At 45.2% G+C, this 20,808-nt stretch overlaps 1 protein-coding gene across 6 annotated transcripts in view; it reads left to right on the top strand.

The window, feature by feature from the left end:
* SUFU (SUFU negative regulator of hedgehog signaling) overlaps positions 1–20,808 on the top strand; it is a 92,907-nt gene that overhangs the window by 52,054 nt on the left and 20,045 nt on the right. For 4 of the 6 annotated variants that reach the window (XM_036223238.1, XM_016154528.2, XM_016154529.2 and 1 more), the window contains exons 4-8: positions 4,556–4,698; positions 5,627–5,712; positions 5,973–6,045; positions 8,886–9,042; positions 10,889–11,000. In XM_036223238.1, coding sequence (XP_036079131.1) covers positions 4,556–4,698; positions 5,627–5,712; positions 5,973–6,045; positions 8,886–9,042; positions 10,889–11,000 — 571 coding nt within the window. The remainder of the gene's footprint in view (positions 1–4,555; positions 4,699–5,626; positions 5,713–5,972; positions 6,046–8,885; positions 9,043–10,888; positions 11,001–20,808) is intronic. The other 2 variants (XM_036223236.1, XM_016154527.2) reach the window with 1 other exon arrangement.

Here is a 20,808-nt window from a genome sequence, read left to right on the forward strand (position 1 = left end):
TTGGCCTTACTTCACTCGATTTGCCTCCCATGAATTTCTCCATTTTACCTGCTTGGTTGCTCTTTTCTTTCTCTTCCTTCCTTCCTTTTCTCCTTCTCTCCCCCCTTTCTTTTCCTTCCTTCCTTCCTTCCTTCCTTCCTTCCTTCCTTCCTTCCTTCCTTCCTTTTCTTCCTTTTCTTCCTTTTCTTCCTTTTCTCCCTCCTTCCCTCTCTTTCTTTCTCTCTCTCTCTCTTTGTCTCTTTCATTTGTCTTTACTGAGATGTAATTTACAGTTGTGAAGCCATCACCACAATGAACCCTAGAACATTTGCATCCCAAATTCAACTTCATACCAGTCATTTCCCATTCTCCCCTAACCATCCCAGCCCTAGGCAACTACTAATCTACCTGTCTATATAGATTTGCCTGTTCTGGATCTTATTGCCAAATAGCATTCCATTGTGTGGATACACCACATTTTATTTATCCATTTATTAGTTGATAGACATTTGGGTTGTTTCTACCTTTGGACTATTGTGAATAATGTTGCTATGAAAATTCCTGTGCAAGTCTTGTGTGGACATGTTTTCATTTCTCTTGGGTGTATTCCTAGGAGTGGAATTATTGGGTCATGTTATTTTGTGGAATCACCAAACTCTTTTCCAAAGCAACTCTACTATTTTACATTGCCACCAGCAATGTATGAGGGTTCCAATTTCTCCACATCCTAGTGGATACTTGTTATTGTCCTTTTTTATTTTTTATTGTCCTAATAGGTGTGAAGTGATGGTATCTCATTGTGGTTTTCCTTAATGGGTAATCACGTCGAACATCTTTAAATGTACTTATTGGCTACTTATATATCTTCTTTGGAGAAATATTTATTAAAATCCTTTGCTCATTTAAAAATTTTATAACATCTTTTTATTATTGAGCTGTAAGGTTCTTTATATATTCTGGATACAATATATTTTATATAGTCTGTATACCTATCAGATATAGAATTTGCAGATATTTTCTCCCGTTTTGAGGTTTGCCTTTTTATTTTCTTTTTCAATCATTTTAAGTGTACAATTCTGTGGCATTAAGTACATTCACACTGTTGTGCAACCATCACCACCAGCCATCTCCAGAACTTTTTACATTTTCCTAAACTGAAACTCTACCCATTAAACTCTAACTCCCCATTCCCCTCTTTCCCCAGCCCCTGGCAACCACCGTTCTATCTTCCGTCCTATGAATTTGACTACTCTATGTACCACATATAAGAGGAATTACACAATATTTGTTTTTTTGTGACTAGTTTATTTCTCATAGTAAGCATAATGTCTTCAAGGTTCATTGATTTTGTGGCATGTGTCAGAATGTCCTTCCTTTTTAAGGCTGAAAAATAAACACCACATTTTGTTTATCCGTTCATCCATTGATGGACACTTGGGTTGCTTCCCTTTTTTAGCTATTGTGAATAATAACTGCTGTGAACATGGGTGTAAAGCAGTCATGCTAACCACTACACTATGGAGCCACCCCCAAAAGATTTTAATTTTAATGGAATCAGATTTACATGTCTTATGTTGCTTGTGCTTTTGGTCTTCTATCTAGAAAACATTATGTAATCTAGGGTCAGATTTACTCCTGTGTTTCTTATAAGAGTTTTATGATTTTAGCAGTTACAGTGAGGCCTATGATTCATTTCAAATTAATTTTTGTTTATGGCATAAGGAAGAGTTCCAACTTGATTCTTTTATCAATAGATATCCACTTGTTCTAGCACCATTTGCTGAAAAGACTATTCTTTCTTAAATTGAATTATCTTGGTGCACTTGTGGAAAAGTAATTGGCCATAAATGTGAGGGTTTATTTCTGGGCTCTGAATTCTGTTACATTGATCGTATATCCATCCTTATACCAGTGCCACACTGTCTTGACAACAGTAGTTTTGAAATTGGGAAGATTAAGTCTTTCACCTTTGTTCATTTATTTAAAGATTGTTTGGGCTATTTTGGGTTCCTTGCATTTTCATATGAATTTTAGAATTACCTGTGAATTTCTGCAAAAAAAAGGCATCTGGCATTTTGGTAGGGATTGCATTGAATCTGTAGATCAGTTTGGGAAATATTGCCATCGTAACAGTAGTCTTCTGATCCATGAACATTGGATATCTTTCCATTTATGCAGGTCTTCTCTAATTTCTTTCAACAATGTGTTATAGTTTTCAGAGTATATGTTTACATTTCTTTTGTTACATATATTCCTAAGCATTATAATCTTTTTTATTCTGCTATAAATGGAAGTTTTCTTAATTTTATTTTCAGATTGTTCATTGCTAGCGTATAAAAATACAAGTGATTTTTTCGTACATTGTTCTTATACCCTGCGACCTTGCTAAACTTGTTTATCCCAATAGTTTTTTAGTGGATTTATTAGGGTTTTCTATAGATAAAATCATGTCCTCTGCCAATACAGATAGTTTTAGTTCCTTTTTAATCTACCCAGATTTTATTTCTTTTCCTTGCCTAGTTGCCCTGATTAGAACTTCTACACTGTTGAGTAGAAGCAGTGAAAGTGAGTATCTCTGTCTTGTTTCTGATCTTAGAGGGAAATAATTCAGTCTTCACCATCAAATATGATATTAGCTGTAGGTTTTATGTAGATGCCCTTAAACAGATTGGGCAAGTTCCTATCGATTCCTAGTTTGAGTGTTTTTATAATGAAAGAGTATTGGATTTCGCCAAATGCTTTTTCTGTGTCTACTGAGATGATCATGTAAGGGGGGGGGGTTGTTTATTTGTTTACCCTTATTCTGATATAGTATATTATGTTGATTTTCTTATACTACACCAACCTTGCATTTCTGGGTTAAATCCCACTTGGACATTATATGTAATCCTTTTTTATATGTAGCTATGTTCAGTTTGCCTGTATTTTGTTGAGGATTTTTGTATCTGTATGCATCAAAGATATTGGTCTGTGGCTTTCTTTGCTTGCAGTGCCTTTGCCTGTTTTTGGTATCAGGGTAATACTGGCTTCATAGAATTAACTGGGAAATATTACCTCTTCTTTTATTTTTTTGGAAAAGTTTATGAAACATTAGTATTAATTTTTCTCTAGATGTTTGGTAGAATTTACCAGTGAAGCCATCTGGACCTGGACTTTTTATTGTGGAGGAAGGTTTTAATTACTAATTCAATTTTTTTACTTGTTGCATTGTTTCTTACTTGTAGATAATGCAGGCTGCTTATAGACACATAACCTGTAAAAGAAGAGGGAATCTGGAAAGAGTGGGTCCAGGAGGAGTTTGAAAATATGGGAGTTTCTGGTTGGCTCTACTTGGAGCCATGCCCTCTCTGCCCTTTTTTATTCTGTGTCTCTTAGAAGAGGAAGTCTTTCTTCTCCCTCCTGAATGAATGCTTTTAAGGTCAGGACTGATAACCTGAGCCTGTCTCTTGGAAGGAAAAAGTGGGGCATAACTTCACCTGACACAGAAGGAAGTTAGTATTCTGACCAAGACAAGCAAGTAGAAGCTCTCTCAGGCCTCCCTGGGAGCCTTCAGGCTGTGGGGGGGGGGGGGGGAGGGGAAGAGAGAGTTTGTTTTGCCTTGCCTCAAATAGTAATAAAAAGTGAAGAGACCTTAGCTGTTGATATTCCCAGATCATATGTGATATACCACAGTGGACTATCATACAGTCATTTCAAAAATGAGGTAGCTTTCTATATGCTGATGTGAGATAATTCCAGGACACATAATTAAGTGAAATGTACAAAGTAGTGTGCTGCCATATGTATTAGAAGAAAATGAATAGAACTTTTAGATGTATATAGGCTGTTAAATCAAAGTACCCTTGGAAGGACACCCAGATAAAAGTTGGGGTAGTTGAAGACTGCATGTGTTTCTCTTGGGCAGCCGAGGCACAGCGTCTGTGTTCCCATGGAAATAGCTGCCCCTCCAGGCTGTACATCCCTGCCAAGGGGTGTGAGGCACAGTTCAAACATCCATATACTCCAAGCCTCCAGTGTTTCTCATTGAGGAGTTGTTCCCTAAATCCGTCTACCTGGAAGACACTGCTGAGATCTCCAGGGCCCTCCAAGGTTAGGTATTCCGTTTTGAGCACAGTTTCAGTGACACAGAAATCCTGGCCTACTTTTCCAAGGTGAAAGTCTGTCACTGCCCTCTAGTCTCTTTGTGGACTTCTGGTCAGGTGGCCTCACAGTAAATCATTTTATTCTTTCTTGGTAGACCAAATCATGGTCGTTCCCCTACACCCTGAATAAGTGAAGGTCCTGGCAAGGTGGATAGATGTTGGAAGGCTTTGGACTTGCCAGGCCAAATGAGCATGCACACTAGCAGCCTTTTCTTTTCCATTGAAAGCTGGCAGAATTGACCAGCAGGAGTGTGTGGTTTGGGGAAAATAGTCACTCTTTGTTCCTGTCCACATGAATGCTTCACCTCCTTCGCAGGGTCTACTACCTTGGAAGGCCATGGACCCTCCCAGGCTAGGCTTCTTGGACCCCAGGTTGGGTTCCAGGCCTGGATGAAGGGCCTCAAACACTGAGGATCCTCCTGTCTCTCCCACAGAGAACACCTTCTGCAGCGGGGACCACGTGTCTTGGCACAGCCCTTTGGATAACAGTGAGTCAAGGATTCAGCACATGCTTCTGACAGAGGACCCGCAGATGCAACCTGTACAGACACCCTTTGGGGTAGTTACCTTCCTCCAGGTGAGGCACAGGTTGGACACGGGCTTGAGCCTTCCTGGGAGAAAGATACTGGGGAGACAGGAGGGCTTGAGTAGCAGAAGTGAATGGAACAGGAAATTTTCTATTTTCTCCCATTTTCTGTTCCCTCTGATGGTTTGTCAGCTCAATTCAAATGGTCTGATCTACTCTTCTGAGATGAGAGAAGGAGGAAGGAGAAGGGGCCATTTGGATAGGAGGGAATGGTTGTAGCTGAGGTGTGTAACAGGGAGGGTATTTCTGTGAACAAGTTGAGACCCAGGCATCCACAGGCACAGGAGCTCCCAGCAGGAGGGCAGCTTTGGGCTGGACTTGCCACTACCCAAAAGGGATGTGCATCCACCCCAGCTGCACAGGGCTTCCTTGTGATCATGATGAGGTCTGTGTGAAGTTTAGTTGTTTCCCTTGAGATTTACTCAAAGGCTCAGCCCCTGATAAGGAAGGGAGCTTCTCTGCTAGCTGCTGGGGCCCTTTGATCATAGTTCTGAGCTTAGAAGTTCTTAGAATCGCCTCTGTTTACATTTCCCATGATCCCAGACTGGGCACAAATGTCTCCCTGGACCTTCCCTGCTTCTAAAAGACATGGGCTGGGAACCCATCCTGAGTTGGCAGGGCCCTGATTTTCTCCTCCACAGTTAAAGGCTAAACTTTGTGTCTGTAGACACCTGACCTATCACAGCAGGGCAAGAATCAGGCCTCAATCCCCATATGTGGACCCACCCATAATCCTGGCCAGGCAACTGTTACCTCCTAAAGGAACCTCTCCATTTTGGATGCCCAACCCCTGAGCATACACAGATCCTGCCTATGGTCCTGCTACTTGAGGTGACACTCACAGCCTATGTGGCTGACCTTCTGGATGGGTAGGAGGAATGGCCATAACGTACAATGGAATCTTGTTCCTGGATCTCAGATTGTTGGCGTCTGCACTGAGGAGCTCCATGCAGCCCAGCAGTGGAATGGGCAAGGCATCCTGGAGCTGCTGCGGACAGTGCCCGTGTGAGTAACCCCCTCCCTACGAGGTAGGTGCCTGGTTTTCAGGCCTGGGGGTGGCAGTCCTTCCCTCCCCCACATTTGGGTTTCCCTTACATTGCCATTCGGGCACTGGTTTTTCACAGTAGGGTTTCCTGACAACTCATTCCCTGATGGCCGACCACTAACCACTCCCCTGTGTTCTGGCCTTGGGGCAGCAAACAGGGCAGGCTATAGGCCGAGCCTAGACCCTCAGTTACCATCCTGTTCCCTTTCTTTGTCCACAGCGCTGGTGGCCCCTGGCTGATAACTGACATGCGGAGGGGAGAGACCATATTTGAGATCGATCCACACCTGCAAGTATGTCTTGAGTGAGGAATACCTTTCTAGCACACTATGCCTAGGCCTCTTCCAAATAACACTGGCTTTCATCCTGGGAAAACGGAGGAGCATTATTTGTGAGTGAGTAGAAGTGTGGTATGGTTTCGAACTTGCCCCCTGAATTCTATAGAACACAAAAGGGAGCAAAGATTTCAGCCTGAGAACACTGGTCTCGGACACTTGTGTTTTTGCATTTAAAGAGGATAACTTTATTGTATGCAAGTCATAGATCAATAAACCTGATTTAAAAAAAAATAAGATCACCAGCAACAAGGAAAATCAATATATTGCTTACCCAATATTTACCCTCCCACTTCCTGCTTCTTATAAGAACACAGACTTTCTTCCAGGGAGCCATCCCACTGCTGTCACTTCCACTCTGTAACTGAATAGGTGATCTTGACCCCACAGCCCAGGTGCAAAGAGGGTGCCCTGATTGGTCTAATGATCTCATCCCCTTTTTAGGTATATTTATATCTTAGGCAGTCATACACCAGGCTCCTTCCCTGGGTAGGTTGGCATTCCTTGCTGTGTAAAGGAAATCTTTATACGTACAGGCCTGCAATTGCCTGCTCACTGTGGCCCAGCAGTATAGAATTTCAGTGTTGTCTTTGGTTTTGTAGGAGAAGCACTCTTTCGCTGCAGGTGAATTTTGAAAGCCACATAGAGCATAACTTCCTTTCTTCTGGGCTCCTTGTGAAGCAGGAGCAGCAGACAGCTAATAAGGTGCCTGGCCTGTGTCTGCCGCCTCCTCCTTTTCCCCACCAATTGTAGGTTATTCCCATCGCTGAACCTTTTATGTCTCCCTAAAAATCTGTAGGTCACAGGCAGCTTCCAGGAGTTATACCTCCTCTAGGAGGGAAGAGAGGTGGCAGGGGAGAGGTAGCAGGTAGACTCATAGCCAGCAGTCCCTGGATTCTTTGCTGCAGGCCTGTGAGTTTGGGGGCAGAAACACTACTCATTCACGAATGATGCTCCTCTGTTTTCCTAGTGCCTTTAACACGAAGTTTTCGAACTGCTGCCAGGATCCCCTGTTAGCTCTACTTTAAATTTGGTTTCCTTGTAGCTTCTGCTTATACAAAGTCCAGGAACCATCAAAGGTCTGTTTCCTAAGCCTCTTGTTCTACAGCCACTCTGGGATCTATCATGGAACACCAGACTGTTGTTTGGCCCCAGTCATTAAGTACCAAGTCATCAAGTACTAAGAAAGAACCTGGTCCTTTGAACTAGTAGGGTAAGCAGCTCATCCTTTTTCTGCATGCCAAGAAAAGTTCTCTTCCTAGTCTTTAGGCTCTCCTTAGACCAGCCAGCAGGACCAAGAGCACCTAGTGGTATTTAAAAGCAAGCAGGTATTAGTGAAAAAGTCCAGCTTTCTTTCCTGGTGGCTCTGTACACCAAGTTGGGACTCTTTTGTGTTCATTTGTGCTAGTCTAGGGCCTGCTTGCAGGTGGTTCATTTTAGAGCTAGCTCCTATTCCTTTTCTCCAGGCTCTACCACTAGCTAGCTGTGTGCCTAGGCAAGTCCCTTAACTTCTCTGGGTCTTAACTCTTTACTTTTTTATTCAGCTAATCGAGCCAAGAGGCATCCTCAGCTCTTTGTTTCAGTGAGGGGGCCTCAGGGTGGCCAGTGAAGAGAGAAAAGCTCAAGTATACCTTGAGCAAACTAGGGCTCACATGCTTCTGCCTGGAGCACAGAGCTTCCCCCTATCATCAGCCTCTCCCTGTCACTGCTCAGAACCCCATCTTTACCCAGGCTAATGGTAGCACTGGAAAGGAGGAGAGTGTGATTGATGGGAAGGAGGCATCCGGGCCAGGGCCTGGTCTCAAGAAATAAGGATCTTATGTGGATTTACCTTGTGCTTCCACAGAAAGGTCCCCTGGCTGACCAACAGGCCAATTTAGTGCCTGTGGCGGCCTGTGGAGAAGGGCAGGCAGACAGGGAGGTACAGACACTCTTATTAAGGAGCTCATCCAGGACCTTTATTTGGCCCACGTGGCTGTTTATGAACTAGGTTGCTAGAGCCTTCCAGATAATCGTTAATCTAAAGCTCAACACCGCAGAACTATGTTTTACCAGAAATCCCAGGGATATTTGGGTAGAATTTTCCTTGAGGCCATTTGGTGAGGTCATTTGGAGACTGTTTGGACTCTACAGTGCCAAGGTCTACAGGAAGGCAGGGTCTCTGGTGGGGTCTTCAGATGGTCAATGCCCTCCAGGCCACCGTTTTATTCTAAGAAATGTGAAAGAAACTTCATCCAGAGTCCTTTGCCAAACAAGTTAGCAATGTAGGCAGCCCTGCCCTTCTGTTCTGGTGGCGCTTCATTGTGTGACCGCGCCCCCTGCTGTCAGAAGAAGAAACTGCAGGCGTGGAGGCAGGCAGAAGTTGGTTTGGCCTCTCCCATCTGGTAGGCTTCCCCCCATCTTCTGTGGCAGCAACTGGCCGGTTCATCCTGGGGTTTCGAAGGACTTTCCCTTTCCTCGGGAAAGTAGTTCCTGGCTCAGCAGTGCAGGCCAGTGTCAGGTGCGTGGAGTCGTGGCTCTAAAACAGGTGTGAGGGTTGATGATAGATGAGAAGCTTCCCTGGGATTTTCATTCTTCCTTTCATTCTTCGCCTAGTCCCTGGATACCCTGAAGGAGTCCAGTGGCTGTCAGAGACTGTCATGCATTATAACCAGGGCAGAACAAGATCAGAGATCCTGCTTTTCTAGTACTTGTCCCATATTCACCACCTACAAGGGCTCAGTTAATACTGGAAAGATGGTGGTGACCTTGGGCCACCGGTTCGCTAAGGGAACTCTGGCTCTTTGGTTCTTTCCAAGCAGGAGAGAGTTGACAAAGGCATCGAGACGGACGGCTCCAATCTAAGCGGTGTCAGTGCCAAGTGTGCTTGGGATGACCTGAGCCGGCCCCCTGAGGATGACGAGGACAGCCGGAGCATTTGCATTGGCACACAGCCCCGGCGGCTCTCTGGCAAAGGTGGGAACTGTCACCTGTCCTTTATCCTTCTCTTTCCTCAGACCTGGTTTTCAAGCTCTATAAAGTGGATCTCTAACATAAACAACCCATTCAATAGTTTCTATCCTGGCAAGATTTAAACAGCTTGTGAGGTCTTCCAGGAGGGTGGAATTAAGGGAACTTTATTGGCCCATTTCTCCTGTGTTTCCTGTGTGTATTTCAAATGCACCACCAGCGGTGACTATTGTGTTTTAGATTTACCCCTTGCAATCTGAGGTCATGGAGGTAAGTGGAAGCCATAGGACAGTTACAGGGAAAGGCCGCAGTCCACCCAAGAACAAGAGAATGAGCATTGGCCACCCACAGAATTGACACATAGCCCAGCTCTGGCCTGAAAGCCATGCCAGACACGAGGATCACTCTGGCCTCAGGCCTTCCCAGGCCTTAGAGAAGAGAGACCTGAGTGTGAGGCCAGTGTGTGAACTTCCCTGCCCCACCGTCCTGCAGATGCAGTGTAAGCAGCCATAGACAGGGGACCCTATACTTGCCACATTCCAGGTAAGGCCTTGGAGGAGGAGGATATGGCTGTCTTGTTGGAAGCTCACCGTGTCGGTCTTGGCTGTAGAAACAGTTGTGGTTTTTAGCAAAGGGCATCTGTAACTAACTCCAAAAGAAAAGCAGCTGTTTACTTCTATGTATATTTACAGCTTCTCTTTCTACTTCCTTTCTCTATTCCTCTATCTTTTCTTATTCTTTAAAGAATAAGATGCCTACAGCCCTGAATAAAATACCTACATATGTGATAGCACTTAGAAAAGGTTTTCCTTTCCATAAAGGACAACTTAAACCCCTGGCACAAATATCTGACTTCTTTCCTTCCCACTTGTTCTAATGGTGTGCCAAGCCCATGGAAGGTTCTGAGAGAATGTCTACAGTTATTGGAATCATTTAGTTGCTTTTAACAAAAGAGGTAATTTAAGGAGGGATTCATAATCTTATCCAAATTTCGCCATTATTGGATTTTTTTTTTTAATTATAAAAGTAATCCATGTTACTAAAGTCAAACAGTTTGAAAAGTCGTAATCACCTCCATCATCCACTCAGCCCACCTTTTGAGCAACCAGTGTTAATTTCTTTTTTTGTATGTGTTTGCAGTTTGCAGAGGTAAATCTTAGACCAAAATCTCAAACAGGGAACTGGGCTAGTAGGCTTCACCAAAAGACCAGCAAAGCACCTTGCAAAGAAATAATCCCACCAAGGGACTCCTCTCTCATCTCCTGGCCCTTGCAACACCTGTGGAGAGGCAGGGTACCCTGGGCCAAGGTGGCGAGATGACCTCAGCATCCCACTGACCCAGCTCATAGAGAAGGAAGGAGTGATAGGTCCAGATTTCAGATGACCACCCAGAACCCAGAAACAGTATAAGAGACACCTGCCCAAGGACAGGCCACTTGCAGGCCTTACATCCATTTCAGTGGTTAGAATCCCTGGCTGGTCGTGGGTAATGGCAAAGGCTTTGGCAGTCACTATCTGGAGCTATGCTAATATTAAAGCTGGGGATGTGATACAGGAAGGGAAAGGACAGGGAGAAGAGCCCTTTCTTAAAGAGTGCCCTTCCAAAGTCCAGAGGTCACCCTTTGTCTTCTACAAGAAGACCAAAAGTTTCTCAAGAGCATGGTACTTTACACGCCCTGTGTCCTCATGTTACAATCACTCATCTCACAGCTGATGCCTAGAGCAGGCTCAGGAGGCCTTCTTGGGGGCCTTTCCCCAGCACATCTGCCTAACCAGGTTCTAAGGGCAGGGCAGGGTTGGAGGATGCTGGTAGCCCAAAGGGCCACCAGGCAACTTAGTGGTGTTGTTGCAGACACAGAGCAGATCCGGGAGACCCTGAGGAGAGGACTTGAGATCAACAGCAAACCTGTCCTTCCACCAATCAACCCTCAGCGGCAGAACGGCCTCACCCATGACCGGGCCCCGTAAGTTCCCCACCCCCAGAGGGGGTTAGTAGAGCTTCATGATGGCAGTGTCCCAGGGCTGGGACAAGGGGGCAGTTTTGTCCTGAAGGGTCTGTTTCTGTGGCTTGCATAAGAGAGAACAATGCTGATAGCCCTTGCTGGATGGGCCCAGGGTCTGAGGCATAGGATCTGTGGGTCATAGGAAAGAGCCTCAGAGCGGACCCAGCGGAGCAGGGATATAAACATTAGTAAATATTTACACGGGCTGTGTGAGCAGACAGGAGGCCAAGTTGAGACAAAATCTGACTTGGGCCTCCCAGCCTTGTGGGAGCCATTGTGCTGAGTATGGCCGCCCCCCTCCTTATCTCGGTTTTGGCCAGAGTTGCCCTTCCTTCCTTCCTGGAGCCTGGTCTCCGGCTGATAGCTGCAACCCCAGGGGCCTCCTTGTCTAGCCAGCCCCATATTGGATGCCTGCTACTGAGGCCCTTCCTGCCTCCCTTTCATGGGGCCCAGGGTAGGGAAGGGAAGTCCTTTGCAGGCCTCAACTGCCTGTCTAGGAGCCTCAATAGCCCTTGGGAGAAACTGGCCACCCAAGAGGTCAAATCCGTTTCCTGCTAACCTCTCTTCCTCTGATAGGGGACAAATGGTGGTCAGGGCTAGAGCTTGGCACCTCTCTTTGCTCTTAGTCCCAGAAAAGCTCTAGGGAATAGCTGCTGGCAGGGGATACCTGGGAGCTGGCAGGCCAGAGCAGGAACCTTGCCTGCCAGGGAGGAAGTTTCCATGCTCTGGGCTAAAAGGGAAGCAGCTTACTCCTGCAAGACCATAGTGATCCATCCTTCTTCTAGAAAGTCTTTGTTACACATTTGCTGTGTGACAGGCTTAGGACCCAGGGGTCCATCTGGGGTATTAGCTCTTTTGGGGACACGTGAGCAGAAACAATTTAATTAATTAATTGTTATGAGTGTGACTATAGATTCAATTTGTAGGAAATAGCTACTACTTTGAATTCTAGCTCCAGATGCTCATTCATGAGCTCCAGAACTGGTAGTGATTTAATGCACTACAGAAAAGACAAGTCACCGTGATCTGGAGTAGTTAGGGAGGGCTTCTCAAAGGAGGAAGAACATGAGATGGACCTTGAAGCTGCCCTAGAATTTTAACAAGCAGGGAAAGGCGCTGACAGGGCTGGAACAAGGAGGCGGGCCGGGTTAAAGTGAAGGCTGTAACTGGGGAGTAGACCGTGAAGTAGGGAGAATTATTCTGGCAACAGGGCAGCCCAAGATGGCTCACTTGGTGAATCTGCCATCCAGAAGCCATGAAAATTGGGCTCTTTGGCGAGAATCAGGAGAAGTCTCCACTGCCACCTCAGAGTAGTTTTCAAGTCCAGTCAGTGGGTTTCTCCAGCTAGCTGCCTTGGAGTAACTGGCTTGAGGTACTGTGATCTCCCTTGGCAGCAACAGATGGCCAGGCTGAGTCATGGGGCATCTGGAAACTCTCCACCTGTGAGTCTGGACCCTGTCCCAGGGCCACGCTCCTTCTTGTGCCCTGAGCTTGGCTTCTCCCGTGAGGCCCTGTTGGCACTAATGATAGGCCAGGAGGTACTCGGAGGCCTAAAGGCTCAAGCATATTGCCTATAACTTGTAGATACTCTTAGTCCAGATGGCCCTCCCATTTCTGGAAGGTCCCGGTTTCTGGATGGAAGGACAAGGACTCCTGTGGAGACACATCCCACTTGCCTCTCTTGTATATCTAGGATAGGCCTGGGATCTCACTCCTTGTCTTAAATGAACTTACAGCTGCCAAGACTCCAGAAACTGCAAGGAGGCACAAGGCTCTGGCTTCCTTGATGCACACATACAGCCCAGACTCAGCTCCTCCTGACTGGGCAGTGGGCATTGGATCTGGTCCAAGGACTGTCTGTAGACATAAGACAGAGGCTGCAGCCTCTACCCTTTGGCCTGAGTTTGCTGAGCTGCAGAGACATGGGTGGGAATAGACCAGAGGTGTTAGCGGGTTGGGGTGTCTTCCTTCCCCCCAGCTCAGGTACCTAGTCAGATTTCCAAAGTGCCGGAATCTGCAGTTTGGAGAGAATCAGAACATCTCCTCTGAGATTCTCAGTGCTGGTTACTAATTTGTTAGCAATTGGTTGAGAAATGGTTCCTCCTTCTTTGCCAAGAACATTTTCCAACACACCCCTCAGGTCTCTCAAGACTCCAGCTCTCTATTATCTCAGGATCGATGATGATGGACTCAGTTTAGATTAGCAAGCACAATTGTAATATCTGTGCTGCCCACTCTGGGACCTGACCCCATTTCAGATAAACCGCATGGATTTTGACTGAGAAAGCCAACCCCAAATGCGCTGGCACCAGTGTTTGCTCCTCTCCCTGTGGGGGAGCAACCAGTGTGGATCTTATTGTATCTGCATGTCTGATTTTCCTTTAGTCAGGCTTTCGGGGCTGGGGTGCTCTGGTGCATGGGGCTTTATGAATCCGACTGGTCTAAGGAGGCTGCAGTTCAGGGGAGCTGATGGAACCTGGACATTAGTGGCTGGGCTCCAGCCTGTTTGGGGAGTCACGTACTTGCTCTTTTCATACCTCAATAGCAACTAACAGTTAAATAGGACCTACTGTGTGCCAAGTAATGCTCCAAGTGCTTTATATCATATGAATTTAGTTCATCCTCATAGTCACTATTTGTAGTAGATAATCTCCTAAATGAGGAAACTGGGGTACAGAGAGGCTAATGAGTAACTCGCCCAAGGTTAGAAAAGGGTGGAGCTTATGGCAGTCTATCAGCCATTAACATGGTGTGATCGTCCTTACTCCATGATCAGGGACCCCGTGAGGGGCACACAAGTCTGTATCTCAGGTAGTAATAACCCCTGCTGATGGACCTCATCGAACTAGTCAGCATGAGTAGAGACCTTTCACATGACACCAAGGACAAGGCTAAAGCCCCATGTTAGAAGCTTACTGTTTGTATTTAACTCTAGAGAAAACATGCAGTGAGCCTTGTGCTTCCAAACCCCAGCGATAACAAGCTATGTCATAACTGGCTCATTTATACCAGAACTACTTCTTGACACAAAGCCTGTTTTCTTCCTGTTCAGAAACAAAACCAACCCTATTTCTTGCCCCTCCACCCCCTTAGAGCTTGGGGATTTCTTTCTTTCTTTCTTTCTTGAGGCCTTACTTCCTGCTTCCCAGAAAGGCAGGCCCCTCTGGGCAACCTGCTCCTCTCCCACCAGCCCTCGCCAGCCCTCCACCCACTCCCTTCCCGGAAGGAGAGTCCTTAGCCCTCTTTGGGGCTCCTTCCAGCATTTCACAACCCTTGCATTCCAGCCGTGAAATTTGTATCTGGCTTTTCCCAAGATGATCAGTTGAAAAGTCTCTGTGGCCTTGTTGGCGCCTCCCTTCCCACTGCCTGCCCGGCCGGGTCCCGAAAACATGAGAAGCAGCTCCTCTGTGCCACTGAGGAAAGCCTGACTCAGGGACTGTGCCTGCCAGCACTCGTAGGGACCTACGAGGAAAAGTCACTAGGCATCTTCTCGTCTGAGATTGCCTGGTTAGACATGGAGTGTTCTACGGAGTCTGGCCTACGCTCCCCAGCCTCTCTGCAGTGAGTTGGGCATGTGAGTGTTCAGCACATTGTGTGGGGAGGTTTGCATTTCTGTGAACTGTTACTCTGATGCTGGGAACCCACAGCAGTGTCCCAGGACCTCCTCCTCCTCCTGCCAGTGACTCACTGGCTGAGGTTGGGGGACTTTAAGGAGCTCCGTGGATCGCATACTCTCCCAGAGAGGGCAGGGCTCACACACGTGTGTACTCGTGTACATGTGTTGGCAAGAAAGGTTCCTGACTGTGGGAAGAGCACTTTGTAGTTGAGGCACCTTTAAAAAGCAAAGTAACCATCATTGCTGAGCCAAGTGTCTTGGTCTCCTGGAATTGCACCAACAGCTTTTAAGGTTGTTTGTTTTCTTTTTGCCTTAATTTCCCAGAGAATTAAGATTTTGTAGCATGAATTGTCCTGTTGTAATATTCTCAGCTACATCTTCCCTCCAGTACACACACATGTACACACATAGATTTCTCTTCATTTTTATGAGTGTCTCTGCTCCCATTTGTGTGGCCTTTTGGATGGGGTGACTTTGCTGCCTTGGTTCCTAAGTCTTGAATAGCTTGTGACCTGGCTGGGGAGTCATCCTTTAGAGAAAATTGTGTTTTGTTTTGCTCAGCCTTGAGGCCCATGAAGATTAATTAGGAGAAGAAAATATCTAGTTTGCTTCCAGTGAATTGGATGAAGGAAGGTGCGTTTCCATCTGGGAAAACAGCTGGGCTGTTGCTATTGATGTTTGCACGCAAAGCAGTCTTCGGTAACCCTGCTCTAAGGGGTCTCTGGTGTCAGCTGTGCCCAGCCCAGAGCCTGAATCTGTCACATTGGCTTCCCTCATTCTTCCTATGCTGGCGAAGTACAGTTGTTTTCACTAGAGAGAAAAGTCAGAAAGAAACAGGCCTGCTCTCAGGGCCCCAGCCAGGCCCTGCAGGGCTGATGGGAGGGGCCCAGGCCTCTGTGATCCACATTTGTCGTACTAAGTGCCTGCCTTTATGTGCCTTTTTCAGAAATATACCTTAAAAAGGGCAGATCAAGGGGCTCCACAGCAAATCTAGCTCTGGTGAATGTGTGTTTGAACTCCATTCTTTTCTCCACTTCCTCAGAGAGATGAAGCTGTGGTCATTGTTAACACCCCAGCCTTAGAGTTCATAGAGTTCATGAATTCACCATCCAAACTGTATCCCCTGTCTTCAAGTTGCACAATCAAGAGTATTTTTATCGCCCATCCTTGATCCTCAGTGTCACCCAACACTTTAGCAGTGAGTCACTTGTCCAGGGAAGGGAAAAGGGAGGCTTGAAGGCGAGAGCTGGAGAGAGGAAGTGACTCAGTGTCTCAGAAAATGGAAAGCCAAGGGCTCTGGCTAGAGTGGGCTCATTCAGGAAAGCAGGGGTCTTAATCGCCCACCAGGTCAGAGCACAGGCTGAGGATGGAGGTCTGTAGTGCCTAGAGGAGTTCAAAGTTGATTAAGGAATCCCCTAATCTCAATGCAGATTTTCTTACTTTGTCGTTTTCAGCTACACTCTGTCCCACTATTCCATCATCACATTCCATCCTTACAATGTTTGCAATGAAAATACTGCTTGTTATCATTTGGTCATTGGTTTACCAATAACCTTTTGAGGGCTTTTACGCCCGGTATTGTCGCCATCAGAGAATTTCTCAGAATGACCGGGTGATACAGCCTTGTTCTTAACAGTAACTGTGGAGGTGAGCTGGTGCCCTCATCCCCACCCACACCCTGTTCTAATGCTGCCCTCGAGGCAGACCTGCAAGTGGTTCTTTCTCTGGAAAGTTCAGAGCTTTCCTCAGCAATCTGAAAGCAAAAGGAATAATCTCCCAGGCTACAGGCAGAAGCCAGAGGTTGGGCTGGGCTCAGCAGGCCAAACCCACTTCACTTCTGAATAGTTGCCAATCCTGATGCCCTGGTTCCTGCTCCTGGGTGTCCCCAAGGAGAAGGCCTCAAGTCGTGTGGCCAGTACAGACGTCACCAGTGTCACAGTACTGGGATTGTGGCTAAAAGGAGCCTTGGTGGTTCAGCTCCTCCCTTTTCCACACTTGCTGCCATTGATAGAATATAACCAATAGCCTTAGACTAAAATGGAAAATCTAAAACTTTTCAATCCGAAGAGACCAGGGTGGAGAGGAAACCTGGATAAGATTCTGTGAGTCTGTAAAGTGTGGGTGGGGTGAACAAGGGCATGTTCTGTAAACTATACATTGTACGAGGAATTAGGACTTTGTCTTGACACTGGAGGGAGAGGGTGTTTCAGGATGTGTAAAAAGTCACCTTGTACAGTGGGAAGTGTCAATATAGAATATGTTACATAGACAGGTGGTAAAGGAAAAATACATGGAAACATTTAAATCAATTTCTGAACTACCAAGGTGTGCCTCTAAGCCATCCCATATATAAACCACCCCTCGGTGCTCCCAGTACTAGAAGACTCCTGGCCTAGACAGATTTTTGTGGCTGAGCAGCAATTTTTATTGAGCATTGCCATGTGCCAGGCAGGCCCTGTGTGGTAGGCTGATGTTGTCACCATTTTACCAATTAGAGCACGGTGGCTTAAACACGTTGTATAACTTATGTAGAGTCAATAAATGGAGTAAGTGTCAGAGCCAAGATTTGAACCTCGAGTTATTTGGCTCCAGATCCAGGCCTCTTCATCACTGGCTGCTGCCTGTAAAACAGGGTAAAAGTGGAGATAGTACCTGCCAATTCCCAGGAGAAAGATAACTGGGAAGAAGACCTTGGAAGTCTACATACCATGCACAGAGCAAAACTGATATTTTAGTTTGCCTGGAAACCCAAGAGGTGGTAACTCAGAGGGGACCATTTGGCTGAGGAAAACATGCTAAAAAATAAACTTTGCTAGAGGATATGCTGCTTCAAAACGAATGTAGGAAATAGGATCCAGCATGAGAAAGAGGCGAGAGGAATCACCAAGGTGGAGGTGAAGAGTGATTGGTGATGACAGCTGTGCAGCAAGAATGGAAGCCAGCCAGTTCAGACTGGGGTAGTTTGGAAGGATCGTCTGGAGAAATGCCTTTAAGAAGATAATATTGATAAATATTTGATGTATTTGAATGTTTTGGGAGAATTTATAGACCATTGGTAGTTAATTTAGGATTAAATTTAGTGATAAATACATAGAAAACCAGGACAGTTATTAAATCCAGGAAAAATAGAAAATTATACCAGAAAGGAAGAGTAATCATAGTATACTATAAGGCTCAGTTGTAAATAGCATTGACGTTATTTCACATAATAATGTAAACACTTAATACTGATCCAAACAAACTTACAGCACCCTTACGTTGGAAAGATGGAAGGGTGGGATGGAAGAGCACTAACTAAAAGCTTGTCTCCCATAGTGGGAAGTCAGTAAGTGAAGCCTGAAAAGGGATGACCTGGAAGGATAAGTAAAAGATACTAGAAATATTGAGGAAAACGCCAAAAGAATCAAGTAACAGAGATGAAAATGTTTGTTTCAGGGGGTGGGGGGAAGACTGGTGACTACTGTAATGAACCTTATAGAACTATTTGACTCTTTAAACTTTACAAAAGAATAGTTAAAAAAAAAAAAAAAAAGTAAAAGAAATGCTATTATAGGAGCTGTTACAGCTTGACCTGCCCGGGAAATAGAAAAGTTGAGTTGTCCGGGTAAAAATCAGAAATTTAGCACCCAGGCAAGCCCTGGTCATATAGAGGACCTTCAGTTCTCCCAGTGTCAGGCTAACAGCTGAAAATGAGTAGTACATAACCATCCAGCAGGCCTCCTGAGAGCGTCCGTCTTGGGGTACAGGAAGTGATGAGGGATACTTGGCTGTGCATCTAATTCTGACCAGCAAAGAGCTTGATGGGGTAGACGTGACAAGGCCTTGGGAGAAAACAGCTTGGGCAGCCTGAGTTCAGGAGGGAAAGGCCTGCGCCCAGTGCCTGCCCAATAGTCCCCACAGGGAGGGTCCCCACAGCCTTTTAGGGGGTTTTGTTGGGTGTTACGTGAAAAGGGAGTTCTGGAAGATGCTGGCTTACATAAAATGAAACCAGTTCATTTGCCCTCTATAGTCCTAATAGTCTTCAAAATGCCAATATTTTGAGTCTCTAATCTGAGATGTAGCATATTATATCCAGCCCTTGCCACATCTGCTTTTCTAGAAGCTTCTCTTAAATTAAAATTTCATCAAATTCCCTTTGGGAAGCCCTGCCTTGGCTTCTAGGAAACAGTTCTTTTTAAGAGTTCAGGGAAAAAATAGATGTGTCTTCATGGCCTCGAAACCCCCAAAAGAAAGGCCACTCAAAGAGATGGGAGGTTCTTAAGGAAAAATACTGTGGTTACATTTTTAGGTGGTGTCAGGAAGACCTGGGGATTTTTCCTCAGCCCTTTATTTGCTCATTGTGTGACCTTGGGCTAGTTATTTAAGTCTGAGTTTCAATTCATCTGTAAACTGGGGAAAATAATAGGGTCATTATGGAAATGAGAGGAATCTTTGTACCTAAAGAGTTTAGCTTAGGACCTGTACGGCATTTGCACTCAAAATGTACCTCTTAATACTATTATTGTGAATAGTCTCCTGAAGATTAAGAAGAGGTATAATACCTCCAGGGACCAGTATAGATATATAGAGAATTCTTTATATAATTCAAATTTTTTGAAGAATTTGGACAAAATCTGGAAGGAGAAGTATGTTACATCAGCACAGACTTTAAGGAACAGGGTCAAGAAAAGCTGCAACTCAAGAACTGAGTCTTGCAAAAAAGTACTATGACCAGCAAAAAGGACTTTATTTTTTTGTTCTTCTGTTTGGAACAAGAAGAAGAAAACCTGGGCTCCATTGTGTAGACAGAATAAAGTTAATCAGTGGCAGAAAGAAAGTAAAATTTATTTTAGTTCTATTATGTTTCATCTCAAAAAGAATAGTTATCAGACCAGGAAGGGTCACACAGGCATTGATAAGAGGATTGAAGCCATGATTTCAGATCTCCTGGTCCACAGGTATTGTGTCCTAGAATCCCAGGCATATTGACAGATAAGATTTGTGAGGCTGATGTCAGAAATCTTTAAATCTTTGAGGGATTATGGGAGACTGGAATTGGCAGACTGAAAGCACTCAGAAATTTCAGGATGCAAAAAGTATCTTTGATGCTGTAGATAAGTGAGCTTGGTGTCAACTCTCAGGGAATATTCTAGACTAGATTATTCAGCAGATAGGCTGTGAACACTTTTTAAAGGAAACAGTGAGCCCTGATAATCAGCATAGATTCATTAAGAGCCAGACATGCCAGACCATCCTCACTACCTTTTTAGAAATAACTTACCTATTTCTACCAAGTAGACAAAGGAAGTACTGTATATAGGGGTGGTGTACTCAGACATTTTGGGAATGTCTTCTGGTGTCATTGTTGGCAAGACAGAAAAAGGTCCACCAAGCATTTGGGAGAATGAGGGGCTTGGTGATAGGATAGGTTGGATTGATTTATAATTGGTTGGATGAGCATACCGAAAGACTAATGATGTCAGTCTCTCAGCCTGACTGCCTGGCTGTGTCCTGTTCACTGTTTAATCAAAGCTTGGGATGAGAACATTGATGGCAAGTTTATCAGTTTTGTCAGTAATATAAAGTCAGGAGGGAATGCCAATATGATGTATGCCAGAGTCAGGTTTCAGAAATCTCTTAGACTGCTTAAAACACTAGCCAGATAGTGCAGAGTTCTGCTCTTAGATCCAGATAATCCACAGGACCTAGAAGATGGGGTAAAGGAGGTCTAAACACAGACCATGGGAGAAAGCCTGAGGGAGAGTTCGTTGACAGGGGAAGTGCAGTATGATTTAGTAGTACAATGAGGTTACAAGGAATAGACATTTTTGATGACAGTTTTAATAGAAATAAAATATCCCAAACAAGGAAGCTCATAGTCCCTCTGTGATCTGCACTAATTAGACCACATACTGTATTTCCACATATGAACCTTCACATGACATTCTGGCTTTACAAGCTAGAATGAATCTGCAGGAGAGTGATGTGGATGGATGGAAGATTCCAGAACCTCGTATTAAAAATACAATTGAAAGTTGGGGCCACAGATACTGTTGACAGGCTATGAGAGTGGCTTCAAGGATTTAAAAGACTGTCATGGAGGGAGAATTAAACTATTCTGGGCAACTTGAAAAAGTAGTTGAGATGAAAATTGTGGGAAGGCTGATTGTGCTC

Source organism: Rousettus aegyptiacus, unplaced genomic scaffold, assembly GCF_014176215.1.
Source record: "Rousettus aegyptiacus isolate mRouAeg1 unplaced genomic scaffold, mRouAeg1.p scaffold_m13_p_6, whole genome shotgun sequence".
NCBI lineage: Eukaryota > Metazoa > Chordata > Mammalia > Chiroptera > Pteropodidae > Rousettus > Rousettus aegyptiacus.